Source organism: Bos indicus, chromosome 6 (genome assembly GCF_029378745.1).
Source record: "Bos indicus isolate NIAB-ARS_2022 breed Sahiwal x Tharparkar chromosome 6, NIAB-ARS_B.indTharparkar_mat_pri_1.0, whole genome shotgun sequence".
NCBI classification, from domain to species: Eukaryota; Metazoa; Chordata; class Mammalia; order Artiodactyla; family Bovidae; genus Bos; species Bos indicus.
In genome coordinates this window covers 69,017,197-69,038,888 of record NC_091765.1, presented here as the reverse complement: position 1 = coordinate 69,038,888, position 21,692 = coordinate 69,017,197, and the positions used below count along the sequence as shown (strand labels likewise).

At 41.5% G+C, this 21,692-nt stretch overlaps 1 protein-coding gene across 2 annotated transcripts in view; it reads left to right on the top strand.

Moving 5' to 3' along the window:
- Window positions 1-21,692, top strand: part of USP46 (ubiquitin specific peptidase 46) — a 74,927-nt gene that overhangs the window by 41,170 nt on the left and 12,065 nt on the right. For both annotated transcript variants that reach the window (XM_019962744.2, XM_070791427.1), the window contains exon 5: window positions 6,363-6,439. In XM_019962744.2, the coding sequence (XP_019818303.1) occupies window positions 6,363-6,439 (77 nt within the window). The remainder of the gene's footprint in view (window positions 1-6,362; window positions 6,440-21,692) is intronic.

Sequence of the window (21,692 nt, the reverse complement as noted above, 5' to 3'; positions counted from 1 at the left end):
ACTTCTGTATTTTTTATTATGTTTTTCTAGTAAATTGACCCAATTGCTAGGAAATAGTTTTTTTACTTATAATTTTGTCTAAAATCTATTTTCTTATATTAAATAGTCCACTATATATGCATCTTGACTCTTTACATAGTATATCTTTTCCACCCATTTATTTTTAGCTTATCTATTTCTTTATATTTAAGGTATAGCTCTTGTGGACAGTATATAACTGGTCTTGCTTTTCAAAAAAAGTCCAACTTAAAACTTTCACTTGAAAAAAAGTGTTTAATTATTAACATGGTTGGGTTTGATGCTCCGTTATTTTCTGTTTTTCCTCCTGAGCTCTATTCCTCTTTCTCCGATTTTTTTTTCTTTCCCCTTTTTGGATGATTTGTGCATGTATATGTATATGTATTATATTTAATAATTCCATTAACATTTTTCTCTTAGTGTATCTTTGGAGAATATAGTATACTTTTCACAGTCCACTTAAAGTTACTAGGTTGGTGCAAATGTAATTGCAGTTTTGGACCGTGAATTTTAAATCATTATAATTAGGCTCAAACATATCTTTATTAATCAAAATAGGAGCCATTACAATCAACACAGTTTTGCTACTGAGAAATAAGTTTGTTTATTCCTTTAGCATAAAATCCGTGCTTTGGGCTTTGAGGAACTCTTGGAAAGCACTTTCTGCCTCCTGCTGGTTGTGGACGTGTTTTCCCTGCAAACGTTGTGGAGATGCTTGAAGACGCAGTAGTTGATTGGCAAGAAGTCAGGTGAATGTGGCGAGTGAGGCAAACCTTCGTAGCCCAGTTTGTTCAACTTTTAGCATGTTGGTTGTGTGATGTGCAGTCAGGTGTTGTCGTGGAGAAGAATCGGGCCCTTCCTGTTGACCAGTGCTGGCTGCAAGGTGCTGCAGTTGTCGGTGCATCTCACCAATTTGCTGAGCGTACTTCTCACTACAATGGTTCCACTGGGATTCAGAAAGCTATAGTGGATCAGTCAGCAGACTACCAAACAGTGACCATGACCTTTTTTTGGTGCAAGTTTGGCTTTGGGAAGTGCTTTGGAGCTTCTTCACAGTCCAGCCTCTGAGCTGGTCATCGCCAGTTATTATATAAAATCCACTTTTCGTCCAGTGTCACAATCCAATCAAGAAATAGTTCGTTGTACTTGTGTAGAATAAGGAAAGATGACACTTGAAAACGACAATTTTTTTTGATTTGCAGTCATCTCATGAGGCATTCAGGGCTTCCCTGGTGGCTGAGATGATAAAGAATCAGCTGCAGTGCAGGAGACCCAGGTTCGATTCGTGGGTCAGGAAGATCCCCTGGAGGAGGGCATGGCAACCCACTCCACTATTCTTGCCTGGAGAATCCCATGGACAGAGGAGCCTGGCAGGCTACAGTCCATGGGGTCGCAAAGAGTCAGGTATGACTGAGTGACTAACACATGAAACATTCACTTATCAAGCTTATTCACCTTTCCAATTTGCTTCAAATGCCGAACAACCACAGAATTGATCAACGTTGAGTTCTTTGGCAACTTCTGTAATTATAAGAGGATCAGCTTCAATGATGTCTCTCAGTTTGTCATTGTCAACTTCCAATGGCTGATCACTGCACTGCTTATCTTCAAGGCTCTCGTCTCCTTTGCAAAACTTCTTGAACCCCCACTGCACTGTACGTCCGTTAGCTGCTCCTGGACCAAACATGTTGATGCTGAAAGTTAATCTCTGCTGCTTTATGACCCATTTTGAACTCAAATAAGAAAATCGCTTGAATTTGCTTTTTGTCTAATGTCATTTCCATAGTCTAAAATAAATATAAAATGAACAGCAAGTAATAAATCATTAGCAAAAAACAAAGTGAGAAATGTGTTTTAAAATGATGTATAACAAAACCACATTTATTTAAAACGTATTCCAGTATCAGATGGCAAATTTCAACATTGCAAAACCACAATTACTTTTGCACCAACCTAATACTAATGTTGCTGCCTGCTGCCCAGTCGCTTCAGTCGTGTCCGACTCTGTGCGACCCCATGGACTGCAGCCCACCAGGCTTCTCCGTCCATGGGATTCTCCAGGCAAGAACACTGGAGTGGGTTGCCATTTCCTTCTCCAGTGCATGAAAATGGAAAGTGAAAATGAAGTCACTCAGTCGTGTCTGACTCTTAGCGACCCCATGGACTGCAGCCTACCAGGCTCCTCCATCCATGGGATTTTCCAGGCAACAGTACTGGAGTGGGGTGCCATTGCCTTCTCCCAATACTAATGTTACATTTCACATAAAACATAGTTAACTCATAACTGTGTAGGTGCCTATTCCTTCCACCCCAACCTTCCTTGTCTTTTATGCTGTAATTATATGTATTACATTTACACATATTATAACCCCCACAAGACAAAATCACAATTCCCATTTTCGATGCTTTTCATTTTTTCTTGAGATCTGGATTTCCATCTGGTAACTTTTGGTTTAAAGAATTTCCTTTAACCTTTCTTGTGGTGCAATTCTGTTAATAATGAATTCTGTTCATTTTCTTGTCTTCATTCTTGAAGGATATATTTATCAGATACAGGAATTCTGTTCTGATAGTTTTTCCTTTAGCACACTAAACAAGTTCAGTGTCTTCTGGCCCTTGAATTTTTGATGAGAGACCAGCTTCCAGTGAAATCATTCTCCGGTAATGTGTCATTTTTTGAAAAAAAAAAAAAAAAATTGTTTATTGTGGGATCTCTGTTCCCCAACCAGGATTTGAACTGGGGCCACAGTCATGAAAGCCCAGAATTCCAATCATTAGATCACCAGGGAACTCCCTGTAATGTGTCATTTCTCTCTACGTGTTTTTAAGATTTGCTTTTTCACCTTTGGCTTTCAGCAGTTTGACCTTGGCTGGCCTTCTTTGTATTTATCCTGCTTGATTCTTGTTGAATATCTTCAATCTATAAATGTATATCTTTCACTGAATTTAGGGAATATTCAGCCATTATTTGTCAAATAGTTTTTCTGCCCTATTCTCTTTCCTCCCCTTCCGGGACTCCCGTTAGTTTATGATATTTTCTAACAGGTTTATGAGTATTAATTTTTATTTCAATCTTTTTTCTTCCTTTATTCTTCTCATTGGATAATTTCTGTTGTTCTGTCTTCAAATCCACTGATCTCTCTCCAGATCTCTGTTAAGTCCAGTTCAGTTCAGTTGCTCAGTCGTGTCTGACTCTTCGCGACCCCATGAATCGCAGCACGCCAGGCCTCCCTGTCCATCACCAAGTCCCGGAGTTCACTCAGACTCACTTCCATCGAGTCAGTGATGCCATCCAGCCATCTCATCCTCTGTCGTCCCCTTCTCCTCCTGCCCCCAATCCCTCCCAGCATCAGACTCTTTATTAATTTTTTAGTTCTGGAATTTCCATTTGATTCTTTTTTTGTTTGTTTCTATTTCTCTGCAGTCTTATGTTTTGGTTCACGGTGAATATATTATATTTCACTTTATTGAAGATAGTTACAGTAGCTTCTTTAGAATCATTGTTTGTTACTTCCAACATCTGGGGCATCCCAGGATTGGTCTCAGTTATTTCCTTTTACTTAAGAATATCTTCCATTTTCCTGATTCTTCACATATGGTAAGTTTGGATCATATCTAGGACGCTAAGAATGTTAAGTTTGAGAGTCTCTGGGTTCTGCTGTTTTTCTTCGATGAGTTTCTTAAGTTTTAGCAGGTAGTTGTGTTGGTTGGACTCAAACTGCAGACTCTGTTTCTCAGGCAGCAGCTTGACTCTTGGGTCAGCCCTCTTGTCTCCAGCCGTGTTGCTGTGAGTGTACTCGGTGTGAGCGTGGCTCAGGGGTCAGCCAGAGATGTGGGCAGCCAGAGTTGGGAATACCTTCTCAGATTTTTTCCGTTCTCAGTGGACATGGTTTCCCAGGATGGTTTTTCTGCCTCCTAAACCAGAAAGATTGCATTTTCCCCCCATGAATCCCCAGCTAAAGGCTGTGAAACTATGAATTCATCCTTTGCAACTCTTCCTCCTCCCAAATGTGAACCGCCCATCTGCCTGTCTTTGTTTCTTCTCTGTTGGTTTATCTGAGTTTATAGTTTTCTGGAGGAGTGCTGGAAGACAGGATCTTAGTCATTACTGAAGCCAGTCTTTCAAACTTTCATTTTAGTAAGGGGGAAACTGACAATAAATGAATAAAAATAAAAAGTATATACAGACATACCTTGGAGGTATTGCGAGTTTAGTATCAGACCACTGCAATAAAGTGAATATTACAAAGAGGCAAGTCACACAAATTTTTTGGTTTTCCAGTGCATGTGAACGTTATTTTTACACTGTATTGTGGTCTTTTAAGTGTACAATAGCATTGCATTTAAAAAATGTATAATACTTTAATTAAAAAATACTTAAATCTAAAAAATGATAATCATCATTTGAACCTTCAGTAAGCCATAGAAGTAACATCAAAGATCACTGATTACAGATCACCATAAGACATAATAATGAAAAATTTTTTAATGTTGCAAAAATTACCAAAATGTGACACAGAGACATGAAGTGAGCAAATGTTACCGAATAGACTTGCCTGACACATAGTTGCCACAAATCTTCAAATTAGAAAAAACACACTGTCTGCCAGGTGCAATGAAAGGAGAAATGCCTGTCATGTTAAGTAGTTCTGTTGGTTATTTGTTGCTTTGCTACAGACTTCCCCAAAACTCTGAGGCTTAAATCAACTCTGATTTATTTTCACTATAATTCTGCAGCCTTGGGTTGGTGGGGAGTTGCCTGATCCAGCTGGCCTTACCCAGACCTGTGGGTCTGCATCTCAGCTGTCTCACACATGTATCCACAGGCTGGTGGGGGTTGAGCTCTAGTCTGGGCTTCGCCAGGACACCTTAGTGAGAACACTCTCCTCTGTGGGCTCTCATCTTCTTCAGGGGAGCAGTCACGGGGCCAGCCTGGGTTACCTTTCTCATGGTGGTGGCGGAAGTGCAGGAGAGGAGTCCCGTATTTCATGTAATATTATGCCCACAACATAGTAACCCATTCCCTACTATTTGACCATTTTAGACCATTTAAAATATTTTGCCCCTCCTGGATTTGTTGAGTACTGACTTCTTAAAGCACTTTACATGTATTAGTTTATTTCATTCTCATAACAACTTTATGAAATAGCTACTCTTCTCCCACTTTACAGATGAGGGAACTGAGGTACAGAGTGGCTAAAGTCATCCACTGTAAGTAGCAGAGACAGGACATGGAGCTGGGCAACTGCCAGTACCCATTCTTCGGTGTGCTAATAAAAGCATGAAGGATTGTGTCCACATCTCTGAATGTTGGAGTACTGGCTCCTAGGATAGTTGTCACATTTATAGGCGTATTATTTTTGTTTGCTGCTAGGTGACTGGGCATCTTAAAGTTGCTGCTGGGCTAGTTTGTCCCTCCTACTCCAAGATGGTGAAATGCTAGGCTAGCTGGTGAGCTTCGTTAAGTACAGACCCAGAAGTGGTGTGGTGTTAGCTGTGCAGGCTGAGAAATAGTCGGGACTGATGATCAACTCGGCCAGCACAGGAGACATAAGAGATGTGGGTTCAGTCCCTGGGTCGGGAAGATCCTCTGGAGGAAGGCATGGCAACCCACTCCAGTATTCTTGCCTGGAAAATCCCATGGACAGAGGAGCCTGGCAGGTTATAGTCCATGGGATCACAAAGAGTCGGACATGACTGAAGTGACTTAGCAAGCAAAGCAGCCCAAGCCCAAGCTCCAGGTCTGGGTGGTACCCCAGACAGCAATGGGCATTCTGCAGGATGGCACTTGCTGGGCCAGAGGACAGCTGTGTGTGCAGGTAGGGTGACCCTCTGGCCCATAGCACTTTCAGCTCCCTGGCCCCACATACAGTTTGAATGACGAGGCACCAGAGGAAGGGAGTGATTTCAGGGCACTGGCAGGAAGTGCAGACAGCTTAATGGAGGGCAGTCATCTGAGCAATAGGTTTATAAGGCTCTTGTCATTTTTCTGTTTCCATTGTTAACCATTCTGCCAGGCTGAGCTGTAAGGATACCTGTCTGATACTTCTTGCTTTGAAACAGTGGGAGAGATGAAAGGACAGGAAGAGAAATCTGGTTGAGTTATAATTGTGAAAAGCCTGAGTCAAAGCTGGGATATAGGTATGCTTTAGAGTTTTCTAAGAATTTAGAGTTTTCTCTTGCTTGGGATTGTTTTCAAGGTTAACCAGTTGCCAGTGAATATACAAAGTCACACCTGCCTTTAACTGTAGTTACGGGTTTTGGTTCCCTGTAAGTATTCAAAATTACACCTGCTTGTCTGTTATGTATTTTATACCTAATACTTTTTCCTTTTTTTGCTTCAGGTTAGCAGCAAAGATGAAGATTTTCTTGACCTTTCTGTTGATGTGGAGCAGAACACATCTATTACCCACTGTCTAAGGTAACCTCATGAATTCTGACTATGGTCTGAGTTTTTGATGAGGCTAATAAGTCATGGGGGAAAATTTCCTGTATTTCTTCAGGAGATAATCTTCCTTTCTGTTAAACCAATGTAATCCTATTATTTTCTATTTCTTCTTTCCCTAGAGAGATTAGAAATAAGTATATGTTGTCTAGAGAAGAGTCCTGCTGAGGAGTGAGGGGATCAAGTGGAAGTCATTAGTCATTAAGTTTAAAAATAAGGTTTTAATCTTTAATACAGATGTGTGCTTTGGGCCCTCATCTGCCTCTCCACACACACAGACATACCCAATCACAGTCACACAATTAAGTTGAAAAATGCTACGGATGCCTACCATTCCTTTCTTTTTCTAAGCTAATCTAGTCTTTGATTTTAAAAATTATGCACTTTTGAACTGAGAACCGATGACGGCATTGCCTTTTCCTCTATCTCGCAGCATTGTGTAGAGCTCATTCATGGAAGAAGGCTTTCTCCTAATTAGAGTTGAGGGGAGGTAAGGTTCCCTGAGTGTAAGAGTAACATACGCCCAGGGTTCCTGCAGATATTGTGTTTTGACTTGTAGTTGAAAACGTGCTCAGAATTGATTTGTTGTTGTTCAGTTGCTAAGTTGTATCTGATTGTTTGTGACCCCATAGACTGCAGCATGCCTCACTTCCCTGTCCTTCAGCTCTCTCTCATAGTTTGTTCAAATTATGTCCTGAAGTCAGTGATGCTGCATAATCATCTCATCCTCTGTTGCCCCCTTCTCCTGCCCTCAATCTTTGCCAGCATCAGGGTCTTTTCCAATGAGTCGACTCTTTCCATCAGGTGGCCAGAGTATTAGAGCTTCAGCATCAGACCTTCCAATGAATATCCATGGTTGATTTCCTTTAGGATTGACTGGTTTGATCTCCTTGTTGTCCAAAGGACTCTCAAGCATCTTCCCAACACCACAATTGATGCTGAAAGCATCAATTCTTCGGCACTCAGCCTTCTTTATGGTCCAACTCTTACCATATATGGCTACTGGAAAAACCATAGCTTTGACTATACGGACCTTAGTTGGCAAAGTGATGTCTCTGCTATTTTAATACTCTGGAGACACAATTCACTGTCCTGTCCTCACTTCTTTCTCCTCCTTTTAACTTATAATTAGCCCCACTCTTCTATACACCGGAGGTCAAGGGCTAGTGTCAGGTATGTATCTCGTGGCGCTTATAGTCTGGTGGGAATCCACGGACAGGAATTGGTGCTTTGAAGGACATTAAACATGTCTAGAGAGTGGCTGGTAGTGGGGGTGCCCGGGCAGGCCAGGTGGTCTGGGTGGCCCTTCCCATTGCTTAGAATGCCTCATCAGCTCAGGGCACTGTTGGGTTTTTATTTATTTATTTTAAAAAAGTTTATTCTATTTAAGGATAGGTGATTTACAGTGTGGTGTTACTCTCTGCTGTACCTCGGGGTGATTCAGTTATATATGCATTCTTTTTTGGTTTGTCACAGGATATTGAATATAGTTCCCTGTGCTGTATAGTAGGAACTTGTTCATCCATCCTATATTTAATGGTTTGCATCTGCTAACCCCACACTCCCAATCCTCCACCCCCTGCCCACACCCCGCCAGCGACCACAAGGCTGTTATTCTCTATGTCTGTGAGTCTGTTTCATAGATAAGTTCAAGGTCCCACACATAAGTGATACCATATGGTATTTGTCTTTCTCTTCCAAGCCCTGTTGATCTTTATCAGTGGGCATTGTGTGACAGAATTGTTCTATCAGGAGTTCAGGTTACTCAGAACTCTTTAGATTAAAGGGACTTGCTGTGGCCGTCGACTGTTAGAAAGTCATTTTTCATGGTAGAGGCACCAATTCCAACCTGGCAGAACGTCCCAGTTCGTCTGGGTGTCATGTATTGTGTGAGCTGGGGGCTGGTTACTCTCTCATTCCCAGGAGGCTGAGCCTTCCCCTGTCCCCACCAAGTTACCTCAGCACCTCCTGCTGGTCTGGCATTTCATCGTTTGTCTCCAGATGCCTTGGGTCCAGGTGTCCAGGACACATTTATGGTCTCTGTTTGCAAAGCATTTTTCAGGCCAAGATAGCTTTTTTTGTTTCTTCTGATTGGTTCTGTTTTTGGCATGGGCTCTTAATATTCCTGTGAAAAGAAGCCAGTTTTGATTTCCTTAGGGTTTTGTGATCACAAGGAGGCGAAAAAGCTATAAAGTTATGCCAGAGCTGGTCATATGTGAGGGAGCACAAGAAAGGGTATTACCTGCCCATTCTTCTTGGAGAAGAGGAGCTAGGAGGCTGGCTGCTTCCCCTCCCTTCTAAGAAATTCCTGGGCTGTTCAGGAGGGCAGATGGCAGTGGCTATAGCTTTGAGACCAGCTAAGAATTTCAACCATTGGGGAGCCTCGTTACAGACAAATGTAACCCAGAACTAAGTCCCCTCACTTTTTTTTTCTGGAGGAAATACATACATTGGCAGTGCATACCTGATGAAGGCAGACTGGAGACATTTGGAGGCCTTTAAGCCGGGATGGGTACAGAATAGCCTCACAATACATTTTAAACAACATCAAATTCTCATCTGATTGTTCAGGCTGATATTCCTGAAGGGCCTGCCCCTCCCCCTTAGTACATCATCCTGAAAATAGACGTTGGCTGACTTACCTGGACCTGCCTTCATCGGTGCCTAAGAGCTCACCTCCCCAACAGAGAGAAGCCTGCCAGGTGTTGCTGTTCAACCACTGAGAGTTCTGGGGTGGGGGTGGCAGCTTTCCAGCCTCTCCCAGAGGAACAAAGTGCAGGAGAGAGTTCAGGGAATAAATGATGCCAGCTGATCTGTTAACTTTTTCTATTTGAGACAAAAGAGAAGGAATGATTATGATCTTTTTTGGCCCCTTTTATGGCTTAATGTGGTTTGCATTCTTGAGGATTTGTTTTTCAAACTAGAATTATGAGTTGTCTTCTTTAACATCATGCCTGCGTATCTTTTCTGGTGTGATATCCTTACCATTTATTTTGATATTGAGAAAAGTTAAAAATCAAGCTAAAATTGTAGGATTTAAAGCCACCTTCTTCCAGAAGGGCTTTAGGTGATCAATTACAACGTGTTTTCAATGAACTTTTATCCCAGAGAAATGATGATATAAATAGTGGTTAATTTGGGAAACAGGTTTAGAGAAGCCATTAAAGCCATATTGTAGCTGAGGTATACTTCTAATATTTCACATCACAGCACCGTGTCTTAGGCAGGCAGAGTGAGCCATCTGCATCATAGGAGGATACTGAGAAATTTCTTTTTCTTTTGAAAAGTTCAGGGATAGCCTCAGGCAAAAACTTAAAATATGTGTTTATCTTACCCCCTTGTCCTTTTGGGCATTTTTTGTCTTTCACTTCAGGGCCTTAGTCCCTCCCTGTGGCTCCTGCACAGAAATGTACCTCTCTCCTCAAAGGGCTCGATGCTCTGACACCACTCTCCTCTTCCTCTGTCCTCCTCTCATTAAAAATGCCCATTCTCTCAGGGCCAGGGAGGTCAGCGTTTTTTAGTTCTCCCAAAGCTCTATTTTAAAATTACTCTTCCTTTTAAAAAAATGTCTTTTCATTTTGGAAACTTCTCTGTGCCAAGTTTATATGGAACTCTATCACAAATCTATTGCCATATGCTTATCTGTCAGTTTCTCTGTTTTATCTGGCTTGTGTCTTAGTTTTGGCTATTTCTCATATATGGTATTTGCTAATATCTGACACACCTTTCTTGTGGATTTCTTTTTTTCAACTTTCTTTAACACTTGAGTCAGTAGTTCTCAAACTTTGGTGCATATCAGAATCATCTGGAGAAGTTGGTAAAAATGGAGGCCTAGGTGATATTTAACTTCTGTTAGCCTGGGCATCTACTATTCCTTAATTTTCCAGATGGTTTTGATACCGCCAGAGTTTGAGAACTGCTGCCCTAGATCTTTGCTACTCAAATAGGGGTCTGCGAGCTAGTACCGTTGACATTACCTGGGTCATTAGTAGGGCAGAATCTCTGGTCTCCTTCAACAATGAGTGCACGAGTCAGTGCCTGCACTTGGACAAGATTTCCAGGTGATTCCCATAACATGTTCATATTTGCAAAGCGCTGGGGACAGTGGCTCTCAGCCCACGGAGCATATTGGAACCACCTAGGGAGTTTTAAGAACAATGGTGCCTCTGGTTCTTGGAGACATTCTCATGTAACTTGGCTTGGGGCAGAGTGATGGGGGATTGAGATTGTTTTGAAAGCTCCCCTGGTGATTCTGATGAGCAGCCGAGTGAACCACTGCTGTAGACTCTAGAACAAAGCTTCCTAGCTTATATGCCATGGAAGATGGGTTCCAGGTGTGTGCAGATCCCCTCAACTTGCAGGCAGAGCCTGGAGCTGCCGGCAGAGCAGCCGTGTCAGTGTACCCCAGCTCCTTTCTACGTGGCACCATTTTTCGTTGTTGTTGATTGTTTTGTTTTTCTTTTTCTTTTGCCACTATTTTTTAAATGTGCATCATAACATGAAATTATCGAGAGACCTCCTTAGCTTGAGATTTTTTTTTTTTACTTTACCACATTGTGTTGGTTTTGCCATACATTGACATGGATCTGCCATGAGTGTACATGTGTTCCCCATCCTGAACCCCCCTCCCACCTCCCTCCCCATACCATCCCTCTGGGTCATCCCAGTGCACCAGCCCCGAGCAGCCTGTATCATGCATCAAACCTGGACTGGCGATTTGTTTCACATATGATAATTTACATGTTTCAATGCCATTCTCCCATATTATCGCACCCTCGCCCTCTCCCACAGAGTCCAAAAGACTGTTCTATACATCTGTGTCTCTTTTGCTGTCTCGCATACAGGGTTATCATTACCATCTTTCTAAATTCCATGTATATGCATTAGTATACTGTATTGGTGTTTTTCTTTCTGGCTTACTTCACTCTGTATAATAGGCTCCAGTTTCATCCACCTCATTAGAACTGATTCAAATGTATTCTTTTTAATGGCTGAGTAATATTCCATTGTGTATATGTACCACAGCTTTCTTATCCATTCATCTGCTGATGGACATCTAGGTTGCTTCCATGTCCTGGCTATTATAAAGAGTGTTGTGGTGAACACTGGGGTACACGTGTCTCTTTCATTTCTGGTTTCCTTGGTGTGTATGCCCAGCAGTGGGATTGCTGGGTCGTATGGCAGTTCTATTTCCAGTTTTTTAAGAAATCTCCACACTGTTCTCCATAGTGGCTGTACTAGTTTACATTCCCACCAACAGTGTAAGAGGGTTCCCTTTTCTCCACACCCTCTCCAGCATTTATTGCTTGTAGACTTTTGGATAGCAGCCATTCTGACTGGCTTGAAATGGTACCTCATTGTGGTTTTGATTTGCATTTCTCTGATAATGAGTGATGTTGAGCATCTTTTCATGTGTTTGTTAGTCATCTGTATGTCTTCTTTGGAGAAATGTCTATTTAGTTCTTTGGCCCATTTTTTGATTAGGTCGCTTATTTTTCTGGAATTGAGCTGCAGGAGTTGCTTGAATATTTTTGAGATTAATTCTTTGTCCGTTGCTTCGTTTGCTATTATTTTCTCCCATTCTGAAGGCTGTCTTTTCACCTTGCTTATAGTTTCCTTTGTTGTGCAGAAGCTTTTAATTTCAATTAGGTGCCATTTGTTTATTTTTGCTTTTATTTCCAATATTCTTGGAGGTGGGTCATAGAGGATCCTGCTGTGGTTTATGTTGGAGAGTGTTTTGCCTGTTTTCCTCTAGGAGTTTAATAGTTTCTGGTCTTACATTTAGATCTTTAATCCATTTTGAGTTTATTTTTGTGTATGGTGTTAGAAAGTGTTCCAGTTTCATTCGTTTACAAGTGGTTGACCAGTTTTCCCAGCACCACTTGTTAAAGAGATTGTCTTTAATCCCATTGTATATTCTTGCCTCCTTTGTCAAAGATAAGGTGTCCATAGGTACGTGGATTTATCTCTGGGCTTTCTATTTTGTTCCGCTGATCTATATTTCTCTTTGTGCCAGTACCATATTGTCTTGATGACTGTGGCTCTGTAGTAGAGCCTGAAGTCAGGCAGGTTGATTCCTCCAGGTCCATTCTTCTTTCTCAAGATTGCTTTGGCTATTGAAGGTTTTTTGTATTTCCATACAAATTGTGAAGTTATTTGTTCTAGTTCTCTGAAAAATACCGTTGGTAGCTTGATAGGGATTGCATTGAATCTGTAGATTGCTTTGGGTGGTATACTCATTTTCACTATATTGATTCTTCTGATCCATGAACACGGTATATTTCTCCATCTATTTGTGTCCTCTTTGATTTCTTTCCCCAGTGTTTTATAGTTTTCTATATATAGGTCTTTTGTTTCTTTAGGTAGATATATTCCTAAGTATTTTTTTCCTTTTGTTGCAATGGTGAATGGAATTGTTTCCTTAATTTCTTTTTCTGTTTTCTCACTGTTAGTGTATAGGAATGCAAGGGATTTCTGTGTGTTAATTTTATATCCTGCAACTTTACTATATTCATTGATTAGCTCTAGTAATTTTTTGGTGGAGTCTTTAGGGTTTTCTATGTAAAGGATCATGTCATCTGCAAACAGTGAGAGTTTTACTTTTTCTTTTCCAATATGGATTCCTTTTATTTCTTTTTCTGCTCTGATTGCTGTGGTCAAAACTTCCAAAACTATGTTGAATAATAGTGGTGAAACTGGGTACCCTTGTCTTGTTCTTGACTTTAGGGGAAATGCTTTCAGGTTTTCACCATTGAGGATAATGTTTGCTGAGGGTTTGTCATATATAGCTTTATTATGTTGAGGTATGTTCCTTCTATTCCTGCTTTCTGGAGGGTTTTTTATCATAAATGGATGTTGAATTTTGTCAAAGGCTTTCTCTGCATCTATTGAGATAATCATATGGTTTTTATTTTTCAATTTGTTAATGTGATGTATTACATTGATTGATTTGCGGATATTGAAGAATCCTTGCATCCCTGGGATAAAGCCCACTTGGTCATGATGTATGATCTTTTTAATATGTTGTTGGATTCTGTTTGCTAGAATTTTGTTAAGGATTTTTGCATCTATGTTCATCAGTGATATTGACCTGTAGTTTTCTTTTTTTGTGACATCTTTGTCAGGTTTTGGTATTAGGGTGATGGTGGCCTCATAGAATAAGTTTGGAAGTTTACCTTCCTCTGCAATTTTCTGGAAGAGTTTGAATAGGATAGGTGTTATCTCTTCTCTAAATTTTTGGTAGAATTCAACTGTGAAGCCGTCTGGTCCTGGGCTTTTGTTTGTTGGAAGATTTTTGATTACAGTTTCAATTTCCATGCTTGTGATGGGTCTGTTAAGATTTTCTATTTCTTCCTGGTTCAGTTTTGGAAAGTTTTACTTTTCTAAGAATTTGTCCATTTCTTCCAAGTTGTCCATTTTATTTGCATATAGTTGCTAATAATAGTTTCTTATGATCCTTTGTATTTCTGTGTTGTCTGTTGTGATCTCTCCATTTTCACTTCTAATTTTGTTGATTTGATTTTTCTCCCTTTGTTTCTTGATGAGTCTGGCTAATGGTTTGTCAATTTTATTTGTCTTGTCAAAGAACCAGCTTTTGGCTTTGTTGATTTTTGCTATGGTCTCTTTTGTTTCTTTTGTGTTTATTTCTGCCCTAATTTTTAAGATTTCTTTCCTTCTACTAACCCTGGGGTTCTTCATTTCTTCCTTTTCTAGTTGCTTTAGGTGTAGAGTTAGGTTATTTGACTTTTTTCTTGTTTCTTGAGGTAATCCTGTATTGCTATGAACCTCACCCTTAGCACTGACTGCTTTTACAGTGTCCCATAGATTTGGGGTTGTTGTGTTTTCATTTTCATTCATTTCTATGCATATTTTGATTTCTTTTTTGATTTCTTCTGTGATTTGTTGGTTATTCAGCAGCGTGTTGTTCAGCCTCCATATGTTGGAATTTTTAATAGTTTTTCTCCTGTTACTGAGATCTAATCTTACTGCATTGTGGTCAGAAAAGATGCTTGGAATGATTTCAATTTTTTTGAATTTACCAAGGCTAGATTTATGGCCCAGGATGTGGTCTCTCCTGGGGAAGGTTCCGTGTGCGCTTGAGAAAAAGATGAAATTCATTGTTTGGGGGTGAAATGTCCTATAGGTATCGATTAGGTCTAATTGGTCTATTGTATCATTTAAAGTTTGTGTTTCCTTGTTAATTTTCTATTTAGTTGATATATCCATAGGTGTGAGTGGGGTATTAAAGTCTCCCACTATTATTGTGTTATTGTTAATTTCCCCTTTCATACTTGTTACCATTTATCTTACATATTGTGGTGTTCCTATGTTGGGTGCATATATATTTATAATTGTTATATCTTCTTCTTGGATTGATCCTTTGATCATTATGTAGTGTCCATCTTTGTCTCTTTTCACAGTCTTTGTTTTAAAGTCTATTTTATCTGATATGAGTATTGCTACTCCTGCTTTCTTTTGGTCTCTATTTGCATGGAATATCTTTTCCCAGCCCTTCACTTTCAGTCTGTATGTGTCCCTTGTTTCAAGGTGGGTCTCTTGTAAACAACATATATAGGGGTCTTGTTTTTGTATCCATTCAGCCAGTTTTTGTCTTTTGATTGGGGCATTCAATCCATTTACATTTAAGGTAATTATTGATAAGTTTGATCCCATTGCCATTTATTTTATTGTTTTGGGTTTGAATTTATACACCCTTTTTGTGTTTCCTGTCTAGAGAAGATCCTTTAGCATTTTTTGGAGAGCTGGTTTGGTGGGGCTGAATTCTCTCTGCTTTTGCTTGTCTGTAAAGCTTTTGATTTCTCCTTCATATTTGAATGAGATCCTTGCTGGGTATAGTAATCTGGGCTGTAGGTTATTATCTTTCATCACTTTAAGTATGTCCTGCCATTCCCTTCTGGCCTGAAGAGTTTCTGTTGAAAGATCAGCTGTTATCCTTATGGGAATCCCCATGTGTGTTATTTGTTGTTTTTCCCTTGCTGCTTTTAATATTTGTTCTTTGTGTTTGATCTTTGTTAATTTGATTAATATGTGTCTTGGGGTGTTTCACCTTGAGTTTATCCTGTTTTGGACTCTCTGGGTTTCTTGGACTTGGGTGATTATTTCCTTCCTCATTTTAGGGAGGTTTTCAACTATTACCTCCTCAAGTATTTTTAATGGTCTTTCTTTTTGTCTTCTTCTTCTGGGACTCCTATGATTCGAATGTTGGGGCATTTAACATTGTCCCAGAGGTCTCTGAGGTTGTCCTCATTTCTTTTAATTCTTTTTTCTTTTTTCCTCTCTGTTTCATTTATTTCTACCATTCTATCTTCTACCTCACTTATCCTGTATTTTGCCTCCGTTATTCTACTGTTGGTTCCCTCCAGAGTGTTTTTGATCTCATTTATTACATTATTCATTATATATTGACTCTTTTTAATTTATTCTATGGTTATTATCCCTATGATTATTATGGGGCAAATTGTTGGTTTGAAAGTGAAAGTGGCTCAGTCATGTCCCACTCTTTGCGACCTCATGGACTGTCCATGGAATTCTCTAGGCCAGAATACTGAAGTGGGTAGCCTTTCCCTTCTCCAGGGGATCTTCCCGACCCAGGAATCCAACTGGGGTCTCCTGCATCGCAGGTGGATTCTTTACCAACTGAGCTATCAGGGAAGCCCAAAATATTTCTTTGAGCTGCTTTTTGGGGGGTGAGGCAAGAATACTGGAGTGGGTTGCCATTCCCTTCTCCAGGAGATCTTCCCGACCCAGGGATTGAACCCAGGTCTCCCACATTGTAGGCAGACGCTTTACCGTCTGAGCCACCAGGGAAGTTCTTTCTTGCATCTTTTTGATCCTTGTCTCCAGGCTATTTATCTGTAACTCCAATTTGTTTTCAAGGTTTTGGATCATTTTCACTATCATTATTTGGAATTCTTTATCAGGTAGATTCCCTATCTCTTCCTCTTTTTTTTGGTTTGGTGGGCATTTATCCTGTTCCTTTACCTGCTGGGTACTTCTCTGCCTTTTCATCTTGTTTATATTTCTGTGTTTGTGGTGGCCTTTCTGTATTCTGGCAGTTTGTGGTTCCTCTTTATTGTGGAGGTTCCTCGCTGTGGGTGGGGTTGGACGAGTGGCTTGTCAAGGTTTCCTGGTTAGGGAAGCTTGTGTCAGTGTTCCGGTGGGTGGAACTGGATTTCTTCTCTCTGGAGTGCAATGAAGTATCCAGTAATGAGTTTTGAGATGTCAGTGGGTTTGGTGTGACTTTGGGCAGCCTGTATATTGAAGCTCATGGCTATGTTCCTGTGTTGCTGGAGAATTTGCATGGTATGTCTTGGTCTGGAACTTGTTGGCCCTTGGGTGGTTCTTGGTTTCAGTGCAGGTATGGAAGCGTTTGATGAGCTCCTATTGATTAATGTTCCCTGGATTTAGGAGTTCTCTGGTGTTCTCAGGACTTAAGCCTCCTGCCTCTGGTTTTCAGTCTTATTCTTACAGGAATCTCAAGACTTCTCCATCTATATAGCACCAACGATAAAACATCTAGGTTAATGATGAAAAGTTTCTCCACAGTGAGGGACACCTGGAGAGGTACACTGAGTTACATGGAGAAGAGGGAGGAGGGAGATAGAGGTGACCAGGAGGAGAAGAGGGGGAATCAAAAGGGAAGAGAGTAAGCTAGCCAGTAATCACTTCCCTATGTGCTCTCTACAGTCTGGACCGCTCAGAGATGTTTACGAAGTTACACAGAGAAGAGAAGAGGGAGGAAGGAGACAGAGGTGGCCAGGAGGATAAAAGGGGGAATCAAAAGGAGAGAGACAGATCCAGCCAGTAATCAGTTCCCTAAGTGTTCTCCACAGCCCAGAACACACAAAGAGATTCAGAGTTGGGTAGAGAAGAAAAGGGGGAGGGAGGAAATAGAGGCGACCTGGTGGAGAGAAAAGAGAGTCCAAAGAGGGAGAGAGCAGTCAAGCCAGTAATCTTGTACCCAAGTAAAAATGGGTACTGAAGATTGGGTTCTTAAAGGTACAAAATTTATAACAAATACCAGAAAGCAAAGATTAAAAATCTAGAGTAGAGGTTAGATTCTCAAAAATAGAATATTTTTTAAAAAGTCAAAAAAATTATATATATATATATATATGAAGTTTGCTTTAAAAATAGGGTCTCTCTTTTTTCTTTTTGCAAGATAATAGTAGGTTATAAAAATGAAAATTAAAGATGTAATAGGGGACTTAAAATTTTTAATTTTTTTAATTTAAAAAATGATTATAATAAAAATATATCTAGGACTTTTCTCTGGAGCTGTTGCGGATAGTGTGGGGTCAGTTCATTTTCAGATAGTTCCTTGGTCCAGCTTGTACTTCTCGAGGTCTATAGGTCCCTTCATATGTAGTCGGTGCTAACTACAGGGTTTTAATCTATTGCACCTGTCACTTCCAAAGTGGTTCCCTGTGTTTATTTTAGCTTCTTCTGTTTGCTGGTCTCTTCAGTGTCTAATTTCCGCCCTGACACAAGTGGGGCGGTGGAGGTCACTTTTTTTAGGCTCACTTGTTCAGTTGTGCTGTGGGGAGGTACTGCAAACAAATATCACTGGCGTGTGCTCACAGTGATTCAGCCACACTGGGTTTGCCCCTGCTCATGGCGTGTGTGCTTTCCCAGTCTACACCGCTCAGGCTCTAGGTTGCTCTGCCGGGAACTGTCTGATGCAGGCCCTGGGTTTCATGCAGTCTCCAGGTCTAAGCCGTTCAGGTTCTCGGGTACTCCACAAAGGCGCAGAGTTGGTTGGGCCTGCGTTTCGTGCCCTTCCAGGTCCAAGCAGCTCAGGTGACCAGGTGCTTGATGAGCGCAGTTGCCCCCAGTTGAAGGCTATGACTTATCACCTCCCCCATCCCAGCCACTGGGTTTTCTGGGTGTACACGGGCATGCCTTCTCAGGTGTGCCGTGTGTCTCTTCTGGGGAACTGATCTCTGTCTGCAACTCTCCTGGCAGATGTTGACTATCCAGAATCCCAAGAAGTCTTGGTTAGCAATGACGTCAGCTTGCAGTTTGGTATAGGATGCCTCTCTGGGGCCGGGATTGCCCTCTTCCAGCTCTGGCTGCCCTCACCTGCCTGTCTCCGGTGGGGGATGGGCTGGTCCGCAGCCGGCTAGCTCTGCTCAGTCCTTTGTTCTGTGAGCAGGCCTGGCGGTGTACCTTGAAAGTGAAAGTGAAGTTGCTCAGTTATGTCTGACTCTTTGCGACCCCATGGACTGTAGCCTACCAGGCTCCTCTGTCCATGGGATTTTCCAGGCAATAGTCCTGGAGTGGATTGCCATTTCCTTCTCCAGGGGATCTTCCCAACACAGGGATCAAACCTGGGTCTCCCGCATTGTAGACAGACACTTTACCGTCTGAGCCACCCATAGCTATCCCACAGTCTGGGTTGCTATCTCAAGCTAGTTCCCTCAGATTGCCCTTGGGGCATTCAGGCGAGGTCCTTACCCTAAGCAATGCGGCTTGCACCTCCCTGTCCAGCCCCTGCTTGCTAATGGGCAATTCGAGCGTCTGTCCGGGCTGCTCCTCCGCTGGGAGTTGCTGTTAGGCATGTAATTTATGGATTTTAATTATTTATTTATTTTTCCTCCCGGTTATTTTGCCCTCTGAGATCCCAAGGCTTGCCATAGACCCGCCAGAGAGAGTGTTTCCTGGTGTTTGGAAACCTCTCTTTTTAAAAATTCTCTTCTTGGGAAGGATCTCCGTCCTTACCTCTTTTGTCTTTTTATCTTTTATATTTTGTCCTACCTCCTTTCGAAGACAATGGGCTGTCTTTCTGGGTGCCTGATATCCTCTGCCAGCATTTAGAAATTGTTTTGTGGAATTTGCTCAGTTTCAAATATTCTTTCGATGAATTTGTGAGCGAGAAAGTGGTCTCCCCGTCCTATTCCTCCGCCATCTTAGGACCGCCCCTGAGAATTTTTTTAAATCAATTTTTGAGCTAATGTGTTGAGTGAAAGGTTAAGATTTAAATAAAAAATGTTTTCTCTCAAACATAGACATTACCTTGGTCATGATAGCTATTACAACCTGTAGCTGTCTCAGCTGGAAACATAGTCATTCTCCATTTTTTTCAAGTTTTCTTGTGTACATTTCCATTAGGCTTTATAGTCCTTATGAAGGTATGTGTTTCATATTAGACTTGCTCCCAAAGTATATTTTTAAAAAGTGTTTCTTTGACTCTTTTTCAAGAAATACAGAGTTTTGTGCTTTCCTGGTAACCTCTCCTCTGTGCTTTGATGTAATTTATCCCAAGTGTCTAAAAGACCTTTCTCCTCTCCTCTTTGATTTCCTCATTGAGGAGTTTCCTCAACATTTGTTGCCCTCTTTTGTTCCAACAACTGTACAGCATTATCTGACAGTTCTGCTGTGCCTCAGTTTCCTGCTGGGGCCACTCTGTCTTTATAACTTAGCCGCATTTTCCAGTTCTTGACTCAGAGATGCTCTGAAGGCTTTGTCCTGCCTCTCCTGTGGCAACAAGCTTCCAGTCATCTAGGGCTGGGCAGGATGGTGAATCGGGTATTTAAGTACCAACTTCTGCTATGTTTTTACCTTTGTGGATCTACAAAAACATTTTTTATTGAGAAATTTGAGTAGAAAGTGTTTAATTTCTTATTTGCTGTACTTGCCTGAGGTCTTCTTTTTTTAATTAACTTTTATTGGAGTGTACCTTACTTACAGTGTTGTTGCCTGACTTACTCTGATTCTTTAGTAGGATAGAGGAGAGGTTTGTCTGTGGTAGACATTCCAAAACTATGACTCTCCACCCTCACCCAGACTCACTGCCCCTTCTTGGTTGCTCTGTTCTACCCCAGTAAATCTTGTGCAGACCAAGAAGAGATTTCACAACAGTTACTTAACATGAAGAGCCGAGCAGTATTCATTCAGCTGAGTTTGAGTCTGTATCAGGTATCAGGCACTTGGAGTCTGAGGGTTGAGTATACTTGCCTTCTAAACTGTGTTTTTGCTTTTTGACCCCCTACAGTCCTTCCTCTAGAGTGCTGCCAGAAATGGTCCAGAAAGCACCATCTGATGCTGTCAAGCCCGCAGAGACAAGTTAGAGAGCCACAGGGTCCACACAGCTTCTAAGAAGTGTGCTCTGTACCTTGTGTTCATGCCTCTCAGCCATGGCCTTCACTCTGTCTGGAATCCTGGACTCTTAATCCCTTGGTTCACTTTCCCTTTTTGAGAATCTGACTTAGATATCACCCCTTGGGGAAACATACTGAATTGCTGCAGTTCAAATTCATTTCTCCATCCTCCGTACTTTGCTGGGGACTTTATACACATGCGTTTCTCTTTATTCATCCAGCACACGTCGTTGAGTGCTGTTGTGTGTCAGGCCCATTCTCAGTGCTGGGACTCTGGCAGTGAGTGAGACAGACACGGTCACTGCCCATACACGTCATCCAGCAAGTAGGAGGATGTTTCAGATAGTGATAAGTGCTCAGAGGAAAACAAGACAGCAACAGAGTAGGGGCTGGATGGGTTTGGAAAGAGTGACTGGGGAAGTCCTTTCCAAAGAGGTGACGTAGAAGCTGAGCTCTGAACAATGAGCAAGGCCAGTGATGGAAGCATCTGGAAAAAGAGCTGTCAGTGCAGAGAAAAATGGCACTAGCAAATGCCCCGAGTAGGGATAGCATGGCACCCTGGAGCTGCAGAGAAGACCAGCCAGTGGGACTGGAGCAGCGTGAAGGAGGTGGGAAGGCAGGAGATAGGTCAGAAGAGCAGACAGTCTGTTGGCATAGCAAGAAATGTGGATTTTAGGGACTTCCTTGGTGGTCCAGTGGCCAAGACTCGGCGCCCCCAATGCAGGGGAGCCAGGTTTGATGCCTGGCCTGGGAACGAGATCCCACATGCTGCAACTTAAGACCCAGCACAGTCAAATAAATTTTTTAAGAAGTTAAAAAAGAAATTTGGATTTTATTCCTGAATTCACCAAGAAACTATCGAAGAGCTTTAGGCAGGGGAGTCAGTAGTATGAAATGATGTATGTTTAATCTGCACCGAACACTAAGTCTTGTAAGTGGCTCATTGCGTGTGTCTCTGGTAACCTGTGTGCTGTGAGGGCAGGCATTCTCTGTGGATCCCCAGCACCCAGTCCAGGGTATGGTCGGTAGCCACTGGGGAATCTAATGAATGAATAATCTATGTATTCTCTTGATAAGCTCTATTTAAGTGGTTGAGTTAGTAACACCAC